General features: G+C 48.2%; 2 protein-coding genes across 12 annotated transcripts in view; both read left to right on the top strand.

Annotated features, from left to right (window-relative positions):
- The first annotated feature begins 29 nt into the window (after positions 1-29).
- On the top strand, positions 30-18,201 carry ZFAND2A (zinc finger AN1-type containing 2A). Of its 4 annotated transcripts, XM_054687310.2 has the most exons (6): positions 30-430; positions 1,846-1,945; positions 2,353-2,447; positions 4,028-4,159; positions 6,388-6,539; positions 7,268-7,467. In XM_054687310.2, exons 2-6 carry the CDS (start codon positions 1,891-1,893, stop codon positions 7,374-7,376), a joined length of 543 nt encoding a protein of 180 aa, XP_054543285.1. In that variant the 5' UTR covers positions 30-430; positions 1,846-1,890; the 3' UTR covers positions 7,377-7,467. The 4 variants fall into 4 exon arrangements, with proteins under 4 accessions (XP_054543285.1, XP_054543283.1, XP_054543284.1 ...); XM_054687308.2 differs by lacking the exons at positions 6,388-6,539; positions 7,268-7,467 and adding an exon at positions 18,000-18,201; XM_054687309.2 differs by lacking the exon at positions 6,388-6,539 and having other exon boundaries at positions 7,268-7,380.
- Positions 18,202-18,804: 603 nt separating this feature from the next.
- C6H7orf50 (chromosome 6 C7orf50 homolog) overlaps positions 18,805-21,916 on the top strand; it is a 151,707-nt gene continuing 148,595 nt past the window's right edge. For 2 of the 8 annotated variants that reach the window (XM_024357686.3, XM_063815143.1), the window contains exon 1: positions 18,876-18,995. Coding sequence is in view for 2 of the 8 variants with exons in the window: in XM_063815139.1 (XP_063671209.1) it covers positions 18,869-18,966 (98 nt within the window). In the remaining 6 variants the exon portion in view is untranslated. Of the gene's footprint in view, positions 19,869-21,916 lie in introns of all 8 variants that reach the window. The other 6 variants (XM_063815139.1, XM_024357688.3, XM_024357687.3 and 3 more) reach the window with 6 other exon arrangements.

The raw sequence follows: 21,916 nt of genomic DNA, 5'->3' as shown, positions 1-21,916 counted from the left end.
GCCGCCTGCGAGAAGCGACCGGACACTTCGAGAAGGGAAGTGGAGAGGCGAGGAGTGGGCGGGCCTGCGGGGCGCGGCGGGGCGGGATTGGCCGGATGGCTGGTGTCGTCTTCGGTGCGCGCCGGCGCCACTGGGCCGCGGCCTGGCGGGATTGGCCGGTCTGCGGGTGACGTTGTCGGGGCGCGCCCGGAAACCCCAAGGCCCGGACGGCTCTCAGATCCGGCGGCTGCGGATAAATGGCCGTAGGCCGCGGGCAGCGAGATGTTGCGTTCCGGTGTGGGTGTGGGTGTGCCTTCGACGGCGTCTCGGTGCCAGTGTCGAGGTTCTTTCTGCTTAGCTACCCAGAGCCGACTACGGAGGAGGACACCTGAGTTTACGTCTCTTCCATCTGCTATTCACCTCAGCTACCTGGGTCCCCGACGAGAGCCAGGTACGGGACCGGGATTGCGCTGTCCCCGGGGACAGGGTCTGCCGGGGGTCGGGCCTGCCTTGAGGTCAGGTTGCTCGGGGGTTCGGCCTGTCTGCTAGGAGTCCGGCTGTTGAAAGTCCGGCTGCTTGCTGGGGGTCAGGCTGCTGGGGGTCCGGCTGTCTGCTGGGGACCGGGCCTGCCGGGGTGTGGCTGTTGGGGGTCCGGCCTGTCTGCTGGGAGTCTGGCTGTCTGTTGGGGGCTGGGCCTGCCATCGGGGCCGTAGTACCGGGTCGGACGGGGTCGTTAACCCGCCAGCCGAGTGACAGCCACGTAGATGTGTGTTTTCTTGCTGCGGGCCCGGCCCGCCAGGGTAGGGTGTTGGCTTCCTAGGACGGGTGCTGTGCGTCCAGAACAAAATCATTTAGGGATTCACATCAAACTCTTGTGAATTCCTTGAACAAAACAATTTCGGAACGCCTGCTGTGTGTCGGGCACCGGGAGCTAATGGTAAACCAGCGGATCCGTAGTTGGAAGCTGTGGGCGAAGGAGGGCTGGGAAAGGACTAATGGGCACCTTAAGTAGCGGGCGTGTAACATAGAGGGAACTGGGGAGGGTGGGAATGGCTTTAAACTGAGGCGGGAGGGGATAACTAGACGTTTGCCATGGGCGAGAGTGTTCCAGTCTTAGGCGACAGTCTAAGAGGCCTCCAAGAGCGGGGAGAGAGCTGATGGGAAGGTCAGGAAAAGGCCCCGGGAGGGGCTAGTGAGTACTAGATGACGGGACCTCGTGAGCCCCAGGAAAAGGCCCCCGGGAGGGCTGGTGGGTACTAGATCATGGAGGGGACCTCGTGAGCCCCTTGATTCTCTCTCGAGTGCGGTAGTTTCACCACCTGTCTGCCTGTTTTCCATAGTGACTTAACAGCTTGCGCTTCTCCCTCATCAACTCCACGTTGATGTCATCGAGGAATAAGTTCACAGTAAGATTCAATGCCTAAGGGAGTTGAAGAGAGAGGCGAGGGACAGAGTTAAATCTTCTCTGGATAATGGAGTCAACTGATGTGATTTAGCACCTAGTAACAGAGTTTTGTTTATGTCAACAAGTATATTCCATGGATAAAATTGTGACTTAAAATTCACCAAAGTCGTAATCATCACTGGCAGCTGTGTGAATTAGCTCTCGCCCCCTCAGTGTGAGTTTAAATAGAAACCCGAGTTCAAGGAGTGCTTCATAGACAAGGAATTAAAAGGCCTATGAAGGAGTCCGTGTCTCTTAATGGGGTTGACTACGAATGGCGGACACCTGGTATTTGTACTAAAACTCCGTGGAATGCTCCCCACACAGTGTTTGTTGACTTTCATTAGCAGTAATTACATTGTAAATCCTGGTGACTGAAGGGCAGTCCAGCTTTCCTCCTAACTATTCTGATTCTCTTGTAGGTGACACTTAACTCCGCCATCTGCGTTTTGAGCACTGTTCTCATAATGGAGTTTCCTGATTTGGGGAAGCATTGTTCAGAAAAGACTTGCAAGCAGCTAGGTGAGTACTTTTAAGAGACTTAATAGAAAATGGTATTTTGTTGGGGGAAAGCTGGCTGTTCTGTTAATTAGCTGATAATTGTGTCTTGGCCTTCTTGGCTCTTCAGTATTGGGAACTGTGCTGGTGCAGGTTCTGTTTGACACTTAGCATCCACCAGAGGCGGGGTGCAGGGGTGCAGGCTGGCTGGCAGGGCCAGGTGGATCCAGGGGGCTGCTGGAATACTTGCGATGCCATAGGAGGTCTCTAGAAGACAGCCTGACCCTGGGATTGTTTTCACATGTGTGGCCCTCGAGGACCTGTCCATCTCATAGGCCTAAAGCACCTAGTGTAGGTAAACACTTTGATAGTACTATCTGAAAGTATTTTGTTCCAGTTGTTAAAACACTTCCCTGTTTTTTGTTTTTTAGATTTTCTTCCAGTAAAATGTGATGCATGTAAACAAGATTTCTGTAAAGATCATTTTACATACGCTGCACATAAGTGTCCGTTTGCATTCCAGAAGGTAATTGATCCTTTGTTCAAAAGTTTCTCATCTTCACCGTCTGAAGCTGCACTGTCTTGCTGGTATGGTAGGGACTAGCCACGTGTGGCTAACTCAGTGAAAATTAAATTTTAAAATCCAGTTTGTCAGTCCCACTAGCCTCGTTTCAGGTGCCTGCTGTTAGGCAGTACAGAGGAGCGTGTCTGCCCTCACAGGACATTCTGTTGGGTGACTCTCAGACAACTGAAATCTTATTTTCAGGGACTCATGGAGTCACTTAGTTGTAACCTTATGTTCCAAGCTTACTTTAGATGTTCAAATACTTGGTTCCTTTGATCCGTTACACCATAGCTATTACACCATAGCTGTGTCTTCACCAGATGCAAGAAAGGTTTTAATATTTGACTTGGAAGCCAATCAGGAAGGCAGTAAATATGCTTATTGATTTGAATAACTGCAGCCTTGACATCGTATTTAGGTGACTCCCAGAGTACACAGCAGAAACTGAAAGAGGACCTAAGGAAGTGAGCTTGCCCCGAGTCCAGAGGTTTGAGACTTCTGTTGACTTTTCAGATGGTTCCCAGCCCGTGTTCACTTTGTCTCTGGATGGGTCACAGGTCATTTTAGTGAACTCTGCCACTTGACCCTGGTGGTGGTGGTAATGTGGGTGGCCCAGCATTCTGTGCTTTGACCAGTGTTGGCCAGGGTCTGACCCTCCAGCCATTTTTAGGCCATCACGGTGGGTGGGGAGGGTGACTCACATTCCCTGCGTTTACTAGGCACGGATGACTAAGCCAGACTGGCCAGCTTGTCTTCCCACTGCCCCTTCCTGCCCCAGCATGGGGTGGGGTCTGGCTGGAGACCGTTTACTAATACTTTATTTCATTTGACCAAATGAGGGAGTACCACCACCTGTGACTCTCCCAGCTCGGTCTGCAGACGGTGTGCGCATAATTCCGTGAGCACCTGCCACCTGTTCGATGTTGGTTGCCACCTCAGTTTTCTCATTGACCTTTCCATTAACTCCTGCCCTGGCTCAGGTTTTTAGCCATGCTGGGCGTTAGCTGCTGGGCGGTCCACCCCTCCAGAGCCCCCACAACCTTGGCCTGCAGCCAGTGACGGTCGTCAGTACCTGGGAGCTCACCCTAGGTACACGTGGCCTCATCTGGGTGCAAGCAACTCTCTGTGTACGTGGAAGCCACTGGGGAAACCGCAAAGGGATCAGGCCGTTGGCGACTGAGGGGAGCTGGAGGGTCTTTGTGGTCCGTGTTTCCCTCCATCTCCTCCCTGTGGAGGTGTCTGGGCAGGCTCTGTTCTCACCTGGGCGGTACCAGCCTGAGATGGCCCCAGCTGGTTTCTGCAGTTGGCTGAAGTCCATTCGTTGAAACTTCACTAGACTCCTCAGGGCAGCTGATGCCCACATTCTAGAGACGGCTGCCGCTAATCCATGACCCAGTGATGCTTTGTTCTCGGAGGGCTCGGGAGACCGGTTTTTGTCCTCTCTTTGTGTTTAAGTGTGCCGCACAGGAGTACTCGTTTAAAACTTGTGTGAGTTTAGGTTGCGTGAGTCTCAGATGCCATCTTACCTTTGTTATTTTTAGGATGTTCACGTCCCGGTATGCCCACTCTGTAATACGCCCATCCCAGTAAAAAAGGGCCAGATACCAGACGTGGTGGTTGGTGATCACATTGACAGAGACTGTGACTCTCACCCTGGGAAGAAGAAAGAGAAGGTAAGGACAGAGCCCGCCTCAGTTCCTTCATCTGGGAAGCCTGGTTTTTCCTTGGGAAGAGTCAGTTTGCTACCTGAAAATTACTCCCAATAGTTTATGTACAAAGTAGAAAAGAAGAGTCCTAACGCTGCGTTATCCCTGTCCTAAACTGCGAGGGGCCTGAGTTTTCAGTTTTATATATGTTCTTTAATATGAGGGATCCCAGGTCAGGTTCGCCTTTCTTGACTGGAATTTACTAGTTTCCCTCCTGAGATGGAGAATTCACATGGCTTTCTAGATCCATTCTGTTCATGTGCGTTTCATTTGTTTGTTTGTTTGTTTGTTTTGAGACAGAGTCTTGCTCTGTCACCCAGGCTGGAGTACAATGGTGAATGGTGCCGTCTCGGCTCATTGCAACCTCCGCCTCCCGGGTTAAAGCGATTCTCCTGTCTCAGCCTCCTGAGTAGCTGGGACTACAGGCGCATGCCACCACATCCAGCTAACTTTTGTATTTTTAGTAGAGACAGAGTTTCACTGTGTTGGCCGGGCTGGTCTTGAACTCCTGACCTTATGATCTGCCCACCTCAGCCTCCCAAAGTGCTGAGATTATAGGTGTGAGCCACCACGCCCAGCTCAAGGAGCTTCTCTAGTGAACTGGCTGCTGTCAGGCTTAATCCGTTCCTAGTCATGGGTCCTGATTGGTGGTTACCAACTATCTTAGTATATGATGTTCAATACTTTACAGTTATGATTACCATAAACCAAGTAACTTTTGGTCTCAAACATAGAGAATAAAATCAGTGTTCCTTAGTCTGCCACACAAAATTCTCTGTGCGGAAGCTTGCTCTGGTCCCCACTTTCTGGCCCTGTCTAGCTCTCCCTGCTGTGGCTGTGCCCTGGGACCCTCAGCCTCTGGAGGTCTCTTAAGCCTCTGAGACATCACAGCTCTCTGGCACACCCGCTTCTTCCACACGACACAGCTTCCCTTGCTGGGGGCTCACCCAGCACTGCCCCAAGGCCCCCACACAGGTATGCCCTCCCGGCTGCTCCTGGCCCGCTGTGCTCCTGCCCTTTTGGTGGGCACACCCTGTGTTCTGCCTGCATCCCTGCACGGGTCCCTCCTGCATGGTCGCTCAGCATGGCCATGCCTGCCTGCCTTGGCCGGAGGGCCACCCCCGGCTACTGGAACCCTCCCCACTCTCCTCACTGCCTTCCCCTCTTGGAGTTCTGACTCCTAGGACTTTATATCGCTGCCTACATCCTGGCACCAAAAAAAAAAAAAAAAATGACCGGTGGGTACTGGGACATGATAGATATTCCCTTGATGGGGACAACCTCCACTGTCCCAGGGCTCCTGGAGCCAGTGCCTCTGTGGGGCTTGCCTGTCATCTGTGCTTGGCCTCCTTCCCTCCCGCTCCCTGCTTCCTGGCCGCCTCTCTCTGTTGTCCTCCCAGCAGCACCTCTGGGCCATCTTCACGGGAATCCCCAGCTTCAATGCTGACCGGCTTTTTTTCTTTCTTTCTTTTTAAAGGGATGAACTCTTGCTCTGTCGCCCAGGCTGGAGTGCAGTGGCACAATCTCAGCTCACTGCCGCCTCTGCCTCCTCTAGCAATTCTCCTGCGTCAGCCTCCCAAGTAGCTGGGATTACAGGCACCACGCCACCATGCCTGGCTAATCTTTTATATTTTAGTGGAGATGGGGTTTCACTATGTTGCCCAAGCTTGTCTCGAACTCCTGAGCTCAGGCAATCCACCCATCTTGGCTTCCCAAAGTGCTGGGATGACAGGCATGAGCCACTGGGTCCAGTCCCATGTTCTTCTTACCTACACTGAGATGGTCAAATGAAACTTTGCATCTGTACTCTGTGCAGACAGGAACCGTGTCCAGTTTAAATGTGAATGTTCTTACCAGGGGCTGTTAAAGAATTTATTAAGGCCGGCACAGTGGCTCACACATGTAATCTTAGCACTTTGGGAGGCCAAGGCGGGAGGATCACTTGAGGCTGAGTTTGAGACCAGCCTGGGCAACATGGCAAGACCCCATCTCTATGAAAATAGACAAAATTAGCTGGACGTGGCGGTGTGTGCCTGTAGTACCAGGTACTAGGCTGAAGCAGGAGAATCACTTGAGTCCAGGAGGCAGAGGTTGCAGTGAGCCAAGATCAAGCCACTGCACTCCAGCCTGGGCAACAGAGCGAGACCCTGTCTCCAAAAAAAGAATTGCTTGTTGAAGTCACTTTGCTCTCTTAGATTTTTACATACCGTTGCTCAAAAGAGGGCTGCAAGAAGAAAGAGATGCTGCAGATGGTATGTGCCCAATGTCACGGCAACTTCTGTATCCAGCACAGACACCCTTTGGACCACAGCTGCAGACACGGGAGTCGCCCCACCATCAAAGCTGGGTGAGAAGAGACTCCGCTGCGATGGCTCAGAGCACGCAGTAGCATGCGTGGAAGCAGCTTACACTCTAGTGGGAAGTGGAGCCCCATTGAGCACCATCCCACACTGGCTGCTGATCTTGTTTGTTGAGGGAGATGGGACTATAATAAAATTGAATGCTGAAGTTGATTCTAGTTGTTCTCATTTCCCACTGCTGCCGTCACCAAGTACTAAAAACTGGGTGGCTCAAACCATAGAAATCGGTTCTTTCACAGTTCTGGGGGCTCGAAGTCCAGGTGCAGGATGTCGGCAGGGCCAGCCCCTTCTGAGGGCTGCGGGGAGCATCGGCTGCGTCTCCCCAGCATCTCGGGGCTCGTCAATGCACAACCCCCGTCTCCACCTTCATCTTCACATGGCATTCTGTGTGTGTCCCGACTTCCCCTTTTTGTAAGGATGCTGGTCATGTGATGCCACGGTCATGACCTCTGAAAAGACCCTGTCTCCACAGAAGGTCACACTCTGAGGTCCCGAGTCTAGGGCTCCGGCATGTCTTGTGGGGACATGATTCAACTCGTAATGCTAATGTTTGACAAATCGAGAAGCATCTGTATTTGCCTCAACTGTTGCACCTGGTGGTGTCTGGCGTCCATCCCTGGGCCAGGCCAGTGGTAGTTGCTTACCTGCAGGAAGCTGTGTGGGTTCTTGTGGTCAGCGCATGGAGGCTGAGCTGATCCATCCACCATCTCTGTAGGTGCTCACCCATGACAGTCTCTGAATCCAGGCCGTTGGGAGATTTCCTCACCCTGGCTCCTGGCGGGCTGGCCCAGCGACTCGGGTGCTGGTTCACCCGGCTCATGTGAACGCAGTTTGGTCTGTGTGGGGTGCTGCAGCTCTTGGTTGGTGAACACGGAAAGGTTGCTGTGTGTAACTGCACAGTGTGACGCGATGCTCCAGTGGTGTGACTTCATCAGGATGGATGAAGGACACAGGACTGGGACCCCAAGTTACAAAAGCAGCTCGCTCCAGCGCAACCTCTCGGCAGCAGCAGCATCATACAGCTGGTTTCTGAAACACCTTTTCTGCCCTCCAAGATCCTCTGACATGATCAACATTTCTGCATCATCAAGACAAACCTGAAAAGAGCTGTTCTTTGTTCTTTTTGGTGGAAAGTGGTGAGGTCCTTCCCGTTCGCACTGCCGTGTGGGTTATTTCCACTCTAGGTAACTTCCGCCTTCGGGTACTCCCCATACTTCTAATGGCCCAGCAGCACCTCCGGGCCATCTTCACGGGAATCCCCAGCTTCAATGCTGGCTGGCTTTGCTTTTTTTTTTTTTTTTTTAAAGGGACAAAGTCTTGCTCTATTGCCCAGGCTGGAGTGCAGTGGCACAATCTCAGCTCACTGCCACCTCTGCATTCCAGGTTCTAGCAATTCTCCTGCCTCAGCCTCCTGAGTAGCTGGGATTACAGGCACCAAACTGCCATGCCCGGCTAATCTTTTATATTTTAGTGAAGATGGTTAGCCTGAAACCTTGAAATTTTCCCACTGAAATACACAAACTAGGCCGGGCGTGGTGGCTCACACCTGTAATCTCAGCACTTTGGGAGGGCAAGGTGGGTGGGTCACCTAAGGTCAGGAGTTCAAAACCAGCAAACACCAGACAGCTCACTTGCGCTCTTCACCATGTCACCTCTGTAACGATGTGACTGTCTGGCCAAGAAGGGGGAAGGACATCCACCTGCCTGGCCGAGGGTACTTGTCCAGTGGTGGCCACAGGTGCTACTTGCATTCTCTGAGGGCACAGCTGCGTGCCCGTTCCTGACCTCCAAGGGGCTGGGACACTCTGTGAGAGAAGGTGTGTCTTCCTGGACCACTTGTCCCTGCCACGGCCAACTTCTTAAAACAGGCACAGTTCAGCCAGGCGCAGTGGCTCACGCTTGTAATCTCAGCACTTTGGGAGGCAGAGGCAGGCGGATCACCTGAGGTCAGGAGTTTGAGACCAGCCTGGTCAACATGGTGAAACCCCATGTCTACTAAAACAAAAATTAGCCAGGTGTGGTGGTGGTACACGCTTGTAATCCTAGCTACTCAGGAGGCTGAGGCAGGAGAATCACTTGAACCTGGGAGGCGGAGGTTGCAGTGAGCCCAGATTGTGCCACTGCACTCCAGCCTGGGCAACAGAGCAAGACTGAATCTCAAAAAAAAAAAAAAAAAAAAAAGGTACAGTTGTCAGCAGCCAGCAAGCCCGAGAGCTGCTTTGCACCTGGATCTATTTCAGCACCAACAAGAAAGTTGCAAAATGCCACCTGTTGAAGATGGCTCTGTCCAGTGATGAATCAGTGGAAACTTCCAGAAGTGACTTAAAACTACAATGGCAGGAACTAGGGCTTCCACAAGTGCCAGAGATTACAGGAAACTGGGTTTTATAGGTTTGAAGAGCAGAAAGCCAAAACGGGAGGGAAGGGGGGTAGTGAGGTGCACAGTCCTTTGTGGCTCAGATGACAGATGCGGCCTTCGTGGCCTGACACTTTCCACCACCGTCTAATTTTGTGAAGTGATGAACACGGGTAACGTAAATACTGGTGTTAGATTTATACTGACAGCCGCTCTGCTCATCAAGAGTGCAGTGATTTCCTGGGAACTTAGGGGGTGTCAGGGAATAAGGTGAAACAAAATTACCCCAAGTTCTGTCCTGTTCTGAGCTGCCCCGGCCATCCAGCTGTGCCCACCAGACGTCCCGCTGAGACAGTTCACAAAAACACAAGCCACTGCATTTTTTTTTCTGGTTTCACCATCTAAAAATGGGAAGGGTTTGTATTCTGTTGGCTTCTGCAAAAAGGTGGTCAGACCTGCAGTCAGGCGAACGATGTTTCTGTCGATGACGGACCGTGTATATGTTGGTGATTGCAGAAGATACTGTATTTTCACTATATCTTTTTATTTTAATCTGACAAACTTTTTTGCTTTTATTTTAATTGACATAATTGTACATATTGATGGGGTACATTGTGGTATTTGGAGGAGTTTGAGACCAGCCTGGCCAACATGATGAAACCCCGTCCCTACTAAAAATACAAAAATTAGCCGGGTGTGGTGGTGAGTGCCTGTAATCCCAGCTACTTAGGAGGCTGAGGCAGGAGGATCGCTTGAACCCGGGAGACAGAGGTTGCAGTGAGCAGAGATCGTGCCATTGCACTCCAGCCTGGGTGATAGAGCAAGACTCCATCTCAAAAAAAAAACAAAAAACTTAAGAACAAGCTAGTCACCCTGCAGTCCCACAGAACACTAGGATGTAATCCTCCCAGCAAGCTGGACCGCACCACGCCTAGGTTTAGGAGCACAAACACGCAGCGCCGTGCCGCAGTGGCCTACAGCATTCAGCGCAGTAGCGCTCTGCACGCATTTGTAGCCTGGGAGCCACAGGCTATGCCCTACAGCCTGGGTGTGGAGGAGGCCGCACCATCGAGCTCTGTGTAAGTCCCTGTAGGATGCTTGCACAACAATGCAATCACCTGGCCACGCACATCCCTGACGGTGGGTGACATGTGACTGTTGCTGTGCTTATTTCATGGTGTCTGTCCTAGGCCGGCGGTTCCCAAGCCCTAGCCTGTGTCAAAACACAGGGCTCCTTACGGGAGGGTGCTGGACCCCACCCCGAGGCCCTGGTTCTGTGGTCTGAGGTGGACTCAGGTTTACACCTGGAGCTGCCCGGGTGACATGTCTGGTCTGGGACTGCGCTTGGACAAGCCGCTTCCCTGTGTCTGCAGCACCTGTGGCCGCGTGTGCTGTGGAGCAAGGAAAATGCAGCCAGCACAGTGTTCAGTGTGGTTAAGTTTAAAAACCACTAACTTGGTTCAGTCAGTGGAAAACAGGTACGTTAGGAACCTGGGTGTGTGAACTGTGAATCTGCAGATCAGGTGTTCTAATGAAAAAATGTTTTTAATTTTTAAAGTCTTGAGAAACAAAGTTCTGATAATTTAATGTCCAAATTGAGATGTATCCAGCCGGGCCCAGTGGCTTATGCCCGTAATTGCAGTACCTTGGGAGGCTGATGTGGGCGGATTGCTTGAGCCCAGACGTTTCAGATAGGACTGGGCAATGTAGTAAGACGTCGTCTCTCAAAAAAATAAATAGCCAGACATGATGGTGCATGCATGTGGTCCCAGTTACTCAGGAGACGTCAAGGCTGCAGTGAGCTGTGATCACACCACTGCACTCCAGCCTGGGTCACAGAGAGCAAGACTGTCTCATTAAAAAAAAAAAACAAAAAAACCAAAACAAGGCCAGGCGCAATGGTTCACGCCTGTAATCCCAGCACTTTGGGAGGCTGAGGCGGGTGGATCACAAGGTCAGGGTTCGAGACCAGCGTGGCCAACATGGTGAACCCTGTCTCTACTAAAAATACAAAAATTAGCCAGGCATGGTGGCAGGTGCCTGTAATCCCAGCTACTCAGGAGTCAGAATCACTTGAACCCGGGAGGGAGAGGTTGCAGTGAGTCCAGATTGTGCTATTGCACTCCAGCCTGGCCCACGGAGTGAGACTCTGTCTCAAAAAAAAAAAAAAAAAAAGTATCCAAAACACACTGGGCTTTGAACATAATACCAAATTATCTATCTATCTATATCTCACTGTTAAAGGTATTGTTTACATGTTGCCTTTATTGTAGAGTGGGGTCCAGGCACCCACTGGGAGGCTTGGAACAGATCCCCAGAGGATAAACGGGGACTGCTGTATAATTTTTGTAGCACAGAGTTAGAACTGTGTGTATATTTCTAGAAATGCAAATAAAACCAAGGCCTGAAGAGTAAAAAAATATTTACATGTTGAAATAATATTTTGAATATGCTAGGTTAATAAAACATTAAAATGAATTTCACTTGGGTTTTACTGTGATTGCTCAAAATTTTGAGACTGGGTGGTCAGCTCGGTGCTGTCCCTGTTAGATGGCGTTGTCTAGCTCTCCCACCAAAGGCCAAACAGCCCTGGCACATTTTCTCAGCGGGGAGAGGCGGCGCCTGGTTCATGCATTGCGTTTTCTGTCTTCGATTTGACGGAGTATTGAAGTATAAAACTTAAGAGTGAGGCCAGGCGTGGTGGCTCAGGCCTGTAAGACCAAAACTTTGGGGGGGCCAAGGCGGGTGGATCACTTGAACCCAGAAGTTCAAGACCAGCCTGGGCCACATGGCAAAACCCTGTCTCTACAAAAAATACAAAAATTACCCAGGTGTGGTGGTGCGTGCCTGGAGTCCCACCAACTTGGGAGACAGAGGTGGGAGGATCGCTTGAGCCCAGGACCTCAAGGCTGCAGTGAACCATGACTGTGCCACTGCACTCCAGTCTGGATGACAGAGCGAGACCCTTCTCAAAAAAAAAAAAAGTTGATGGAACCCAAAGCCTCCCTGATGGAAATGAAGTTGTCCCCAGAGTGCCACTGAGAGCGGGCGAGTCGGCCGTGGCCCTGCCGGCTGGAGTGCCACTGAGAGAGGGCGAGTCAGCCGTGGCCCTGCCGGCTGGAGTGCCACTGAGAGCGGGCGAGTCGGCCGTGGCCCTGCCGGCTGGAGTGCCACTGAGAGCGGGCGAGTCGGCCGTGGCCCTGCCGGCTGGAGTGTCACTGAGAGCGGGTGAGTCGGCCGTGGCCCTGCCGGCTGGAATGTCAGAGTCAACCGTGGAGGTCACTGGCCCTGCCTTTTCTTTTTTTCTGAGATGGAGTCTCACTCTGTTGCCCAGGCTGGAGTGCAGTGGCACGATCTCAGCTCACTGCAACCTCCGCCTCCTGAGTTCAAGCTATTCTCATGTGCCGCCTCCCCAGTAGCTGGGATCACAGGCGACCGCGATCGCGCCCAGCTAATTTTTGTATTTTTTAGTAGAGACGGGGTTTTGCCATGTTGGTCAGGTTGGTCTCGAACTCCTGACCTCAGGTGGTCCACCCGCCTCAGCCTCCCAAAGTGCTGGGATTACAGGTGTGAGCGACCACGCCCGGCCGAGGCCCTGCCTTTTCAAAAGCAGATTTGGACCTGGGCTGGTGCGGCCGCGGGAGCAGATGTTTGCAGATGCTGAACGTTTTCTCTTGCTGGGTTGAACAGGCTCACAGTCCCGCGCCTGGCATCTTGCGTCACCCCACCTGCCTACAGCAGAGGAAGCGCGTCTTGGGAAGTGTCCTCGCCCCCTGCCTCGGCGGCTCTCCTTTGCCTGAGTTGGGCTTTGGCTGGCATCACTGTTTTATCTGGGCAGGGCCCAGGGCCGTGCCGTCACCCCTGGTGCCTGGCATCTTGGACAGGAGCCTGGGAGCCTGGCTGCTACTTCCCTTTCTGGTGTACGGGCTGCAGTATCAAAATATTTTCACAAGATGTCCCCAAAAGGCCTTTTAAGTCAGAGTGAGGGTTGACAGCGTCCGGTATTCCTGGTGAGAAATTAGGTCCAGCATCACAGGAAGGACGGATATAACCAGCCCGTCAATCCTAACTCAGTTTCTCCAGGTTAACAAAGTTAAAAGGGATCGGGGATATTTTTAAATGTACTCTTCATTAACCTTCCAGATGTATTCTTTGCAGTAAGCCTAAGACTGCACTTGAATGATCAGCTCAGAGATGAGTTCCTAAAATAGGTCAGCGGCTGAAATTGCCGTAGTTTTCCAAATGCTAAGCTTAAGAATGAGGATCTTTGACATCCGCTCAGTATTGTAAATGTCTGTATTTCTTTGGAGACAGGGTCTTGCTCTGTCACCCAGGCTGGAGTGCAGTGGTGCATTCATGGTTCACTGTAGCCTTGAACTCCTAGGCGTGAGTGAAGCTCCTACCTCAGCCTCCCGAGTAGCTAGGACTACAGGTGTGCACCACCATGCCCAGCTAATTTAAAAATATATATATTTTTTATAGAGATAGGGTCTCACTACGTTGCCCAGGCTGGTCTCGAACTCCTGGCCTCAAGTGACCTTTCTACCTTGGCCTCCCGAAGTACTGGGCTTATAGGCGTGAGCCATGGTGCCTGGCCTTCAATATTGCAGATGTGTTGAGAGGATCATTGTGTTCTGGGGAACCCGGTGACAGAGAAACTAGTCTGACTTTTCTGTGTGGATGCATATGAAGTTTTTGCAGATAAATGTTGATTTACTTCATTTTGCTGAAATGATATTAAAAACTTATAATCACAGTTTATTATACAAGGTGAATAAAGCAAAGAGGAGAGTATTTAGGCCGAGATATTAGTTGAATGCTGTTAGAGAGATTTTTTGCTGTTTTTCAATTTGTTTGTCTTATTTAGAGACAGTCTTGCTCTGTCGCCCAGGCTGGAGGGCAGTGGCGTCATCACAGCTCACTGCAGGCCTGACCTCCTGGGCTCAAGGGATCCTCTCACCTCAGCCTCCCAAGTAGCTGGGACTACAGGTGCATGCCACGATGCCCTGCTAATTTTTAATTTTTTTTGTAGAGGTGGGATCTTGCTATGTTGCCCAGGCTGGTCTCTAATTCCTGGGTTCAAGTGATCCTCCCACCTCAGCCTCCCAAAGTGCTGGGATTACAGGTGTGAGTGCCCGGCCCTGTTTTTCATTTCTTTTGTTTGAGGATGTTGTTCTTTGATTTCTACCTCACATTGTTCCGACATCGGGATGGGGAGGCTCTGCTGACATGCAGTGTTGAGGCTGCACACACTCCTGAGCTACATTATGACATCATCTTAGAACACAGTAAAAGCTAAGATTTTCTTGCAATCGATGCTGCAAGAAATGCCTTTCAAAATGGCCTTTTTTGGCCGGGCGCGGTGGCTCACGCCTGTAATCCCAGCACTTTGGGAGGCCGAGGTGAGCGGATCGCGAGGTCAGGAGTTCAAGACCAGCCTGGCCAACATGTTGAAACCCCGTCTCAACTAAAGATACAAAAAAATTTAGCCAGGCGTGTTGGCACGTGCCTGTAATCCCAGCTACTCGGGAGGCTGAGGCAGGAGAATCGCTTGAACCTGGGAGGTGGAGCTTGCAGTGAGCTGAGATCGTGCCATTGCACTCCAGTCTGGGCGACAGGGCGAGACTCTGTCTCCAAAAAAAAAAAAAAACTTTTTAGAGCAGCTCTGTAATTTTTCATTCTGGATGTTTCGTTCCACACTAAAGCTATTTTTGCACATAGTTGGGCTGTGGTGAATCTTAAGAAAAAAATGAAACAGCAGTCCACTCAGAGGACCAGCGTTTCCCTCTCCTGGTTTCACTTAAACAGTCCCTGGAGAATGAGGGCAATTAGAAAGGTTACTGTTTCTATGGCAATTGGGTAAAAAGTTGATGAGATTCTAGATAAAATCGGCTGTTCAACGAGCCGGGGTCAGCGCACACAGTGCTGAGCAGTGTGATCGTTTGCAGGGGTGATTTGGGCCAGTTGTTTGGCTGGGCGTTGGCCCATTTCCCCAGGACTTCTGTGGCACCCACGCTTTGTCCATCACTCGCAGCCTCTGATTCCCTGTTCTGCGGGAGCCAAGCCCATCTTCCATCGTGCTACACAGCTGGGTCTCTTGGCGGTAAATCTTGGAAGTTCTGTCTGAAGCAGTGATTCCTAAACTTGTTCAGGTGTCAGAAACCCAACCAGTTTTGGCCTTCCACGGCCTACCAAGAATACAGCTGAACTGAGTGCTGCACATGCAGTGTTCTGCAACACCAGATGCATCAGATACTGAATCTAGCATAAACAGACAACAAGCATCCAAGGTGTGAGATGAAGTTTGTAGGAAGAAAGATACCGTGGAGAAAATGGTATCACTTTAAGCTTTGCTGTAAATGAGAAAAGCCAGCTTAATCCAATTTGAGGGCCAGAGATCCTTGGGAGATGGTTAAGAGTATTTTGCAACAGTTGGGTTGATCAGCTGTGGTTCATGGTCTTATTAAAACAGCTAGTAACGGCCGGGCACGATGGCTCACAGCTGTAATCCCAGCACTTTGGAAGGCGGAGGTGGAGAGATCACTGAAGTCAGGAGTTTGAGACCAGCCTAACATGGTGAAATCCTGTCTCTACCAAAAATACAAAAATTAGCCAGGCATGGTGGTGGGCGCCTGTAGTTCCAGCTTCTCAGGAGGCCGAGGCAGGAGAATTGCTTGAGCCCATGATGTGGAGGCTGCAGTGACTCGAGATCGTGCCACTGCACTCCAGCCTGGGCAACACAGCAAGACTCTGTCTCAAAAAAAAAAGTTTCATACCTCAGGTGTCAATAATTTAGTGTTCAATAAAGTAGGAAGTGAGTGATATAACTCCTTAATATTCTAAAACTTGCATACCTCCTCAAACAATAAAAGAACCTAGTTAAGATAATAGGATATAAAACCAACACACAGGATCAAAATCCTTCATTCACACAAACAATAATCAGAAGATGTAATGGAAGAGGAAAACTCCATTTACAACGGTAATAAAGATAAAACACATAGGAATAAACTTAGGACATATGTAAGACCTATATTGGATAAAACTTTAAAACATGTTTCATGAAGTATTATTTTGGGAAGAAAAGAGAAAAATGTGTGTCTCATGAAAGGTACAATAGTAGATGCAAATCAATGGACAGACAGTCCTTGTTCTTGGAAGACTCAACAACCAAGAAAGACGGGTGCCAGACATGACGTGAGAGTATGTGAGGATGACCCTAGATAGCCTGACAAGGGTATCGCCTGAGAATGTGTGAAGATGACCCCAGAGAGCCTTACAAGGCTATCTTGTAAAGGATGTTCAGATTTACCTATTCAAGGCCCATCTTGAGCTCTCCCTGCCACAGCCCTGGGATCAGCCATTTCTCCCAGGAGCCCTGGTCCGTATTCATGGGGGATGGTATTTAGGAGCCGTGTTCTGGGTGCCAGGAGTGCTCAGTGCCACTGGGATGTCATTGCATCCAAGTCCTTTCAGCATTTCTGTATTAGTCAGTATTCACACTGCTATTCAGACATACCTGAGACTGGGTAATTTATAAATAAAAAGAAGTTGAATGGACTCACAGTTCTACGTGGCTGGGGAGGCCTCTCAGTCTTGGCAGAAGGCAAAAGGCACATCTTACATGGCAACAGATGACAGAAAATGAGAACCAAGCAAAAGGGGTTTCCCCTTATCAAACCATCAGATCGCATGAGACTTACTCACTACCACGAGAACAGTATGGGGGAAACTGCCCCCATGATTCAATTATGTCCCACCAGGTCCCTCCCACAATGCATGGGAATTATGGGAGCTACAATTCAAGATGAGATTTGGGTGGGGACACAGCCAAACCATATCAATTTCCAAAAATAAAAATGAAAAAAATTTCCTTTTTTCCTTTTTTTTTTTTTTCACCCAGGCTGGAGTGCAGTGGTGGGATCATAGTTCACTGCAGCCTCCATCTTCCAGGCTCAAGCAATCCTTCCACCTCAGCCTCCTAAGTAGCTGGGACTATATGCGTGCACCACCACACCCAGCTAATTTTCTATTTTTATTTTTGTAGACATGAGGTCTTACTATTTGCCCAGGCTGGTCTTGAACTCCTGGTGTCCATCTATCCTCCTGACTCAGCCTCCCAAAGAGCTGGGATTACAGGCCTGAGCCACTGCACCTGGCCATGATTCACTTTTTTTTTTTTTTTGAGCTGGAGTCTTGCTCTGTTGCCCAGGCTGGAGTGCAGTGGCGCGGTCTCAGCTCATTGCAACCTCCGCCTCCCGGGTTCAATAGGTTCTGATGCCTCAGCCTCCTGAGTAGCTGGGATTACAGGTGCATGCCACCATGCCTGGCTAATTTTTGTATTTTTAGTAGAGATGGAGTTTTGCCACGTTGGCCAGGCTGGTGTTGAACTCCTGACTTCAAGTGATCCATCCACCTCAGCCTCCGAAGTGCTGGGATTACAGGTGTGAGTCACCACACCCAGCCGACTTCTAATGAACAGAATATGGCGAAAGCCTAGGGAAGTCACTTCTGAGATTAGGGTGCAAGGAGACTGTGATGTGCGTCTTGTGTGTGCCTCCAATTGTGTGTGCTTGCACCGTCTAAGGCAAGCCAGCTGCAGTGTTGTGAGCTTCCTTGTGGTAAGGCCCATGTACCAAGGAACTGAGGGTGGCCTTTGGGCAGCAGCCAGCAAGGCTGAGGCCCTTCTCTAATGACCTTGGAGGACTGAGTCCTTACGATATCCGCGTGTGTGAGCTTGGGAGTGGATCATTCCAGACAAGCTTTCCGATGAAACCACAACCCTGGGGGACACCTTGACCACAACTTGGTGAACCCTTGAGGCAAAGGCACAGAGCTTAGCCACGCCCACTTCCCTGACCGCGGATACCATGAGAAAATAAATGTTCTTTTAGGCTGCTAAATGTTGGGTTAATTTGTTATGCAGAAAAAGGAACCAAATACAATCTTCTACCAGTAAGGAAGAGTGCACCTTCTTTGCTTGTCACCTTTGGATTCCTGAGGCAACGTACATCATACTTGATACGGCTGCCAAGCACTTAACTTACTGGGTGACTTGAAAGCATGCTTTTTTTTCTTTTTTTTTTTTTAGACGGCGTCTGGCTGTGTTGCCCAGGCTGGAGTGCAATGGCTTGATCATAGCTCACTGCAGCCTCCATCTCCCAGGCTCCAGCGATCCTCCCACCTCAGCGTCCAGACTATCAGGAACTACAGGCACGTGCCACCACACCCGGCTAATTTTTATTTTTTTAATTTATTTTTTATTTTTTAAAACAGAGTCTCATTCTGTCGCCCAGGCTGGAGTGCAGTGGCACGATCTCGGCTCACTGCAACCTCCACCTCCCGGGCTTAAACGATTTTCCTGCCTCAGCCTCCCGAGTAGCTGGGATTACAGGCACCTGCCACCACGCCTGGCTAATTTTTGTATTTTTAGTAGAGACGGGGTTTCGTCATGTTGGCCAGGCGGGTCTCGAACTCCTGAGCTCAAGCGATCCGCCCGCCTGGGCCTCCCAAAATGCTGGGATCACAGGCGTGAGTCACCGCTCCCGGACACAAGCATTATTATAACACTACCCACCCTGTGTATTTTTAGCACCTATCCTGATTTTTTAAATTCAGCACGAAGTTTAAGTCCTAGCCCTGTTGATCCCAATAGCCGTAGCTCATCCATTTCGACTCCGAGCCGAGCTCCATGCCCTGGACCCTCGGCGGAGGCCCCACCCCGGGACGCCAGCCCGGCCGGGGCAGCTTGCTCCCCAGACCCCCAAGCCCTGCGGGGCCCAAACCTAGTCATCTGCACTTGTTCTGGGCAGGGCGGGTTGCCTTGGCAACCAGCTGCTCTCCAAGTAACTCTAGGCCTCTAGAGATGGCGTCAGTAGCCCGCGCCCGGTCCCGGAACCGCCCCCCGTGCTGCCGCCGCTTGCCATTAGCCGGCGGAGAGACGGACGCAGACCTCGTCCAATGGGAGGCTCCGCGCTCCTGAAGGCGGGACTAACGCTTACCTGGGGCGCGGGTCCCTGCCGGAAGGCGGCGTCCGCGACGCAGCTGTTCACGCTTAGGTGGGCGACGTGGGCGCAGGTGGGCGCAGGTAGGCGCGTGGGGCGGCGGCGGGGTGGCCGGCGGGTCAGGGCGCCAGGAGACCCAGAGCCCCGGGGCGGGCTCCCGCGGGGCTCCGCCCCCTCCACGTGGGTGCGCGGAGGCCCGGCGCCGCGCGACCGGGCGGTGGCCCTGGGGTCCGCGGTGCTGGGGAGGCTGGTGCGGCCGGTGCGTCCCGGCGCGGGCTCCGACACCCGCACCCCCCTCTGGGTTAACTCAGCGCGGGCGAGTGGAAGGGACTCAGCTGGCTCCTAGGTTTCAGGCCGTCAGGGCTTGCAGTGGCTCTGGTTTCATTGTCTTTCTCTGAAGACGCCCTGATTGCCCTCCGAGGCTTTCAGCTCGCACTTTGTCTTTTTTAATTTTTGAGGCAGTGTCTCGCTGTGCCTCCCAGGCTGGAGTGCAGTGGCGTGATCATAGCTCACTGCAGCCTCCACCTCCTGGGCTCAAGCCGTCCTCCCGCCTCATCCTCCAAAGTAGCTGGGACCACATGCGCGCGCCACCACACCCGGATAATTTTTAAAAATGTTTTTTGTAGAAATGGGGTCTCACCATGTTACCCAGGCTGGTCTCGAATTCTTGGGCTCAAGCGATGGATCCTCCTGCCTCGGCCTCCCAAAGTGCTGGGATTACAGGAGTGAGCCAACGCGCCCGGCCTCACTTTCCATCATAAGCATGCTTTCCATTTCCTTCCTTCCGTCATTCATTCATTCATTCATTCATTTTTAAAAAACGTTCATTGGGTTCCTCCTGCACTGTTCGGGGCATTGGGCTACAGCTGTCAACAAGTGGAGACAAGTCTGTGATCTAGTGAACTTCCATTCTGGAGGGGAGAGACAGATGAACAAGTTGCACAGAGCAGGTGATGGTAAGTGCCATGGAGAAGATGAGAACAGGGGTTTTGAGAATGGAAAGGAAGCAGGAGGAGTGAGGCACCAGAACATTCCAGGTCGAGGAAACAGCAGGTGCAGGGGAAACAGCAGGGAGCCCAGTGTGGCTGCAGCCAATTTGGGAACAGAGAGAGAAAGAGGAGGTGAGTTCCCAGAGATGCGAGGAGGGGCCAGGGCAGTCGTGTGGACCTTACCAAGTGCCAAGGACCTTGACTTTCCCTCCAAGTGGAAGGGGACAGCTTGGGAAGTTTTTTGAGTGGAGGTGACACACCATCTGATTTAGGAGTTTAAAAGCCATCGTGAGAGGTGGTGGCTTGGACTGGGTACCTATGGGATCTTAAGGGAGTCACATTCTGGGTGTATTTCAGTAGTAAACCAACAGGAGTTTGTGGTGGGTTGGACGAGTATGTGAGAAAGAGAGGATTTGTGGATGGACCAAGGTTTTAAGCTTTAGCTACTATGTGAACCTCATCAGATGGATGTTTATGGAGAGGATGAACACTAGGAAGCTCAGGTTTGTGGAGGGTGATCAGGGGTATTGATTACGAATTCTTAAGCTTGAGATGATATATGTATAGATGATATATATGTACATATATATGGTTATATATAGTTATATATATACACAGTTTATACACACACCCGCATATATACATATCTCTATATATATTTATATATATTTTTATATATTTATATATTTATATATTTATATATTTTATTTATATATATATTTATATAGTTTATATATATTTATATATATTTATATATTTATATAGTTTATATATATTTATATATTTTATATGTTTTTATATTTTTTATATATATTTATATATACTTATATATATTTATATATAAGTATATATACATATATATTTATATATGTATATATACTTATATATAAATATATATGTATATATACTTATATATTTATATATACTTATATATATTTATATATACTTATATATACTTATATATATTTATATATATTTATATATACTTATATATATTTATATATATTTATATATACTTATATATATTTATATATACTTATATATATTTATATATACTTATATATATTTATATATATTTATATATACTTATATATATTTATATATATTTATATATACTTATATATACTTATATATATTTATATATACTTATATATACTTATATATATTTATATATACTTATATATATTTATATATATATACTTATATATTTATATATATATATACTTATATATTTATATATATTTATATATACTTATATATATTTGTATATATTTATATATACTTATATATATTTACATATATATTTATATATATTTACATATATATTTATATATATTTACATATATATTTATATACTTATACATATTTACATATATATCTTTATATATATTTATATATTTATTTATATATTTATGTATATATTTATATATACTTATATATTTATATATCTACTTATATATACTTATATATTTATATATACTTATATATATTTATATACATATTCTTATATATTTATATTTTTTTATATATTTATATAAATATATATTTATATATATTTATTTTTATATATTTATATAAATATATATATATATTTATTTTTATATATTTATATAAATATATATTTTATATTTTATATATATTATTTTTTATATATAATATATTATATATTATATGTAAAATATAATATATAATATATTATATGTAAAATATAATATATTATATATTATATGTAAAATATAATATATAATATATTATATGTAAAATATAATATATAATATATTATATGTAAAATATAATATATTATATATTATATGTAAAATATAATATATAATATATTATATGTAAAATATAATATATAATATATTATATGTAAAATATATTATATATTATATGTAAAATATATTATATATTATATGTAAAATATATTATATATTATATGTAAAATATATTATATATTATATGTAAAATATATTATATATTATATGTAAAATATATTATATATTATATGTAAAATA

Source organism: Pan troglodytes, chromosome 6 (genome assembly GCF_028858775.2).
Source record: "Pan troglodytes isolate AG18354 chromosome 6, NHGRI_mPanTro3-v2.0_pri, whole genome shotgun sequence".
Taxonomy (NCBI): Eukaryota; Metazoa; Chordata; class Mammalia; order Primates; family Hominidae; genus Pan; species Pan troglodytes.
Note: the sequence above shows the minus strand (reverse complement) of the source record. Positions and strands in the feature narration are given on the sequence as shown.

Bases quoted from the DNA above. Each gene is read 5' to 3' on its own strand.
- ZFAND2A (XM_054687307.2), top strand. From the start codon at position 1,891: ATGGAGTTTCCTGATTTGGGGAAGCATTGTTCAGAAAAGACTTGCAAG. The intron at 1,946-2,352 runs GTGAGTACTTTT...TTTGTTTTTTAG, and splicing joins AAAGACTTGCAAGCAGCTAG to ATTTTCTTCCAGTAAAATGT. The intron at 2,448-4,027 runs GTAATTGATCCT...TGTTATTTTTAG, and splicing joins GTCCGTTTGCATTCCAGAAG to GATGTTCACGTCCCGGTATG.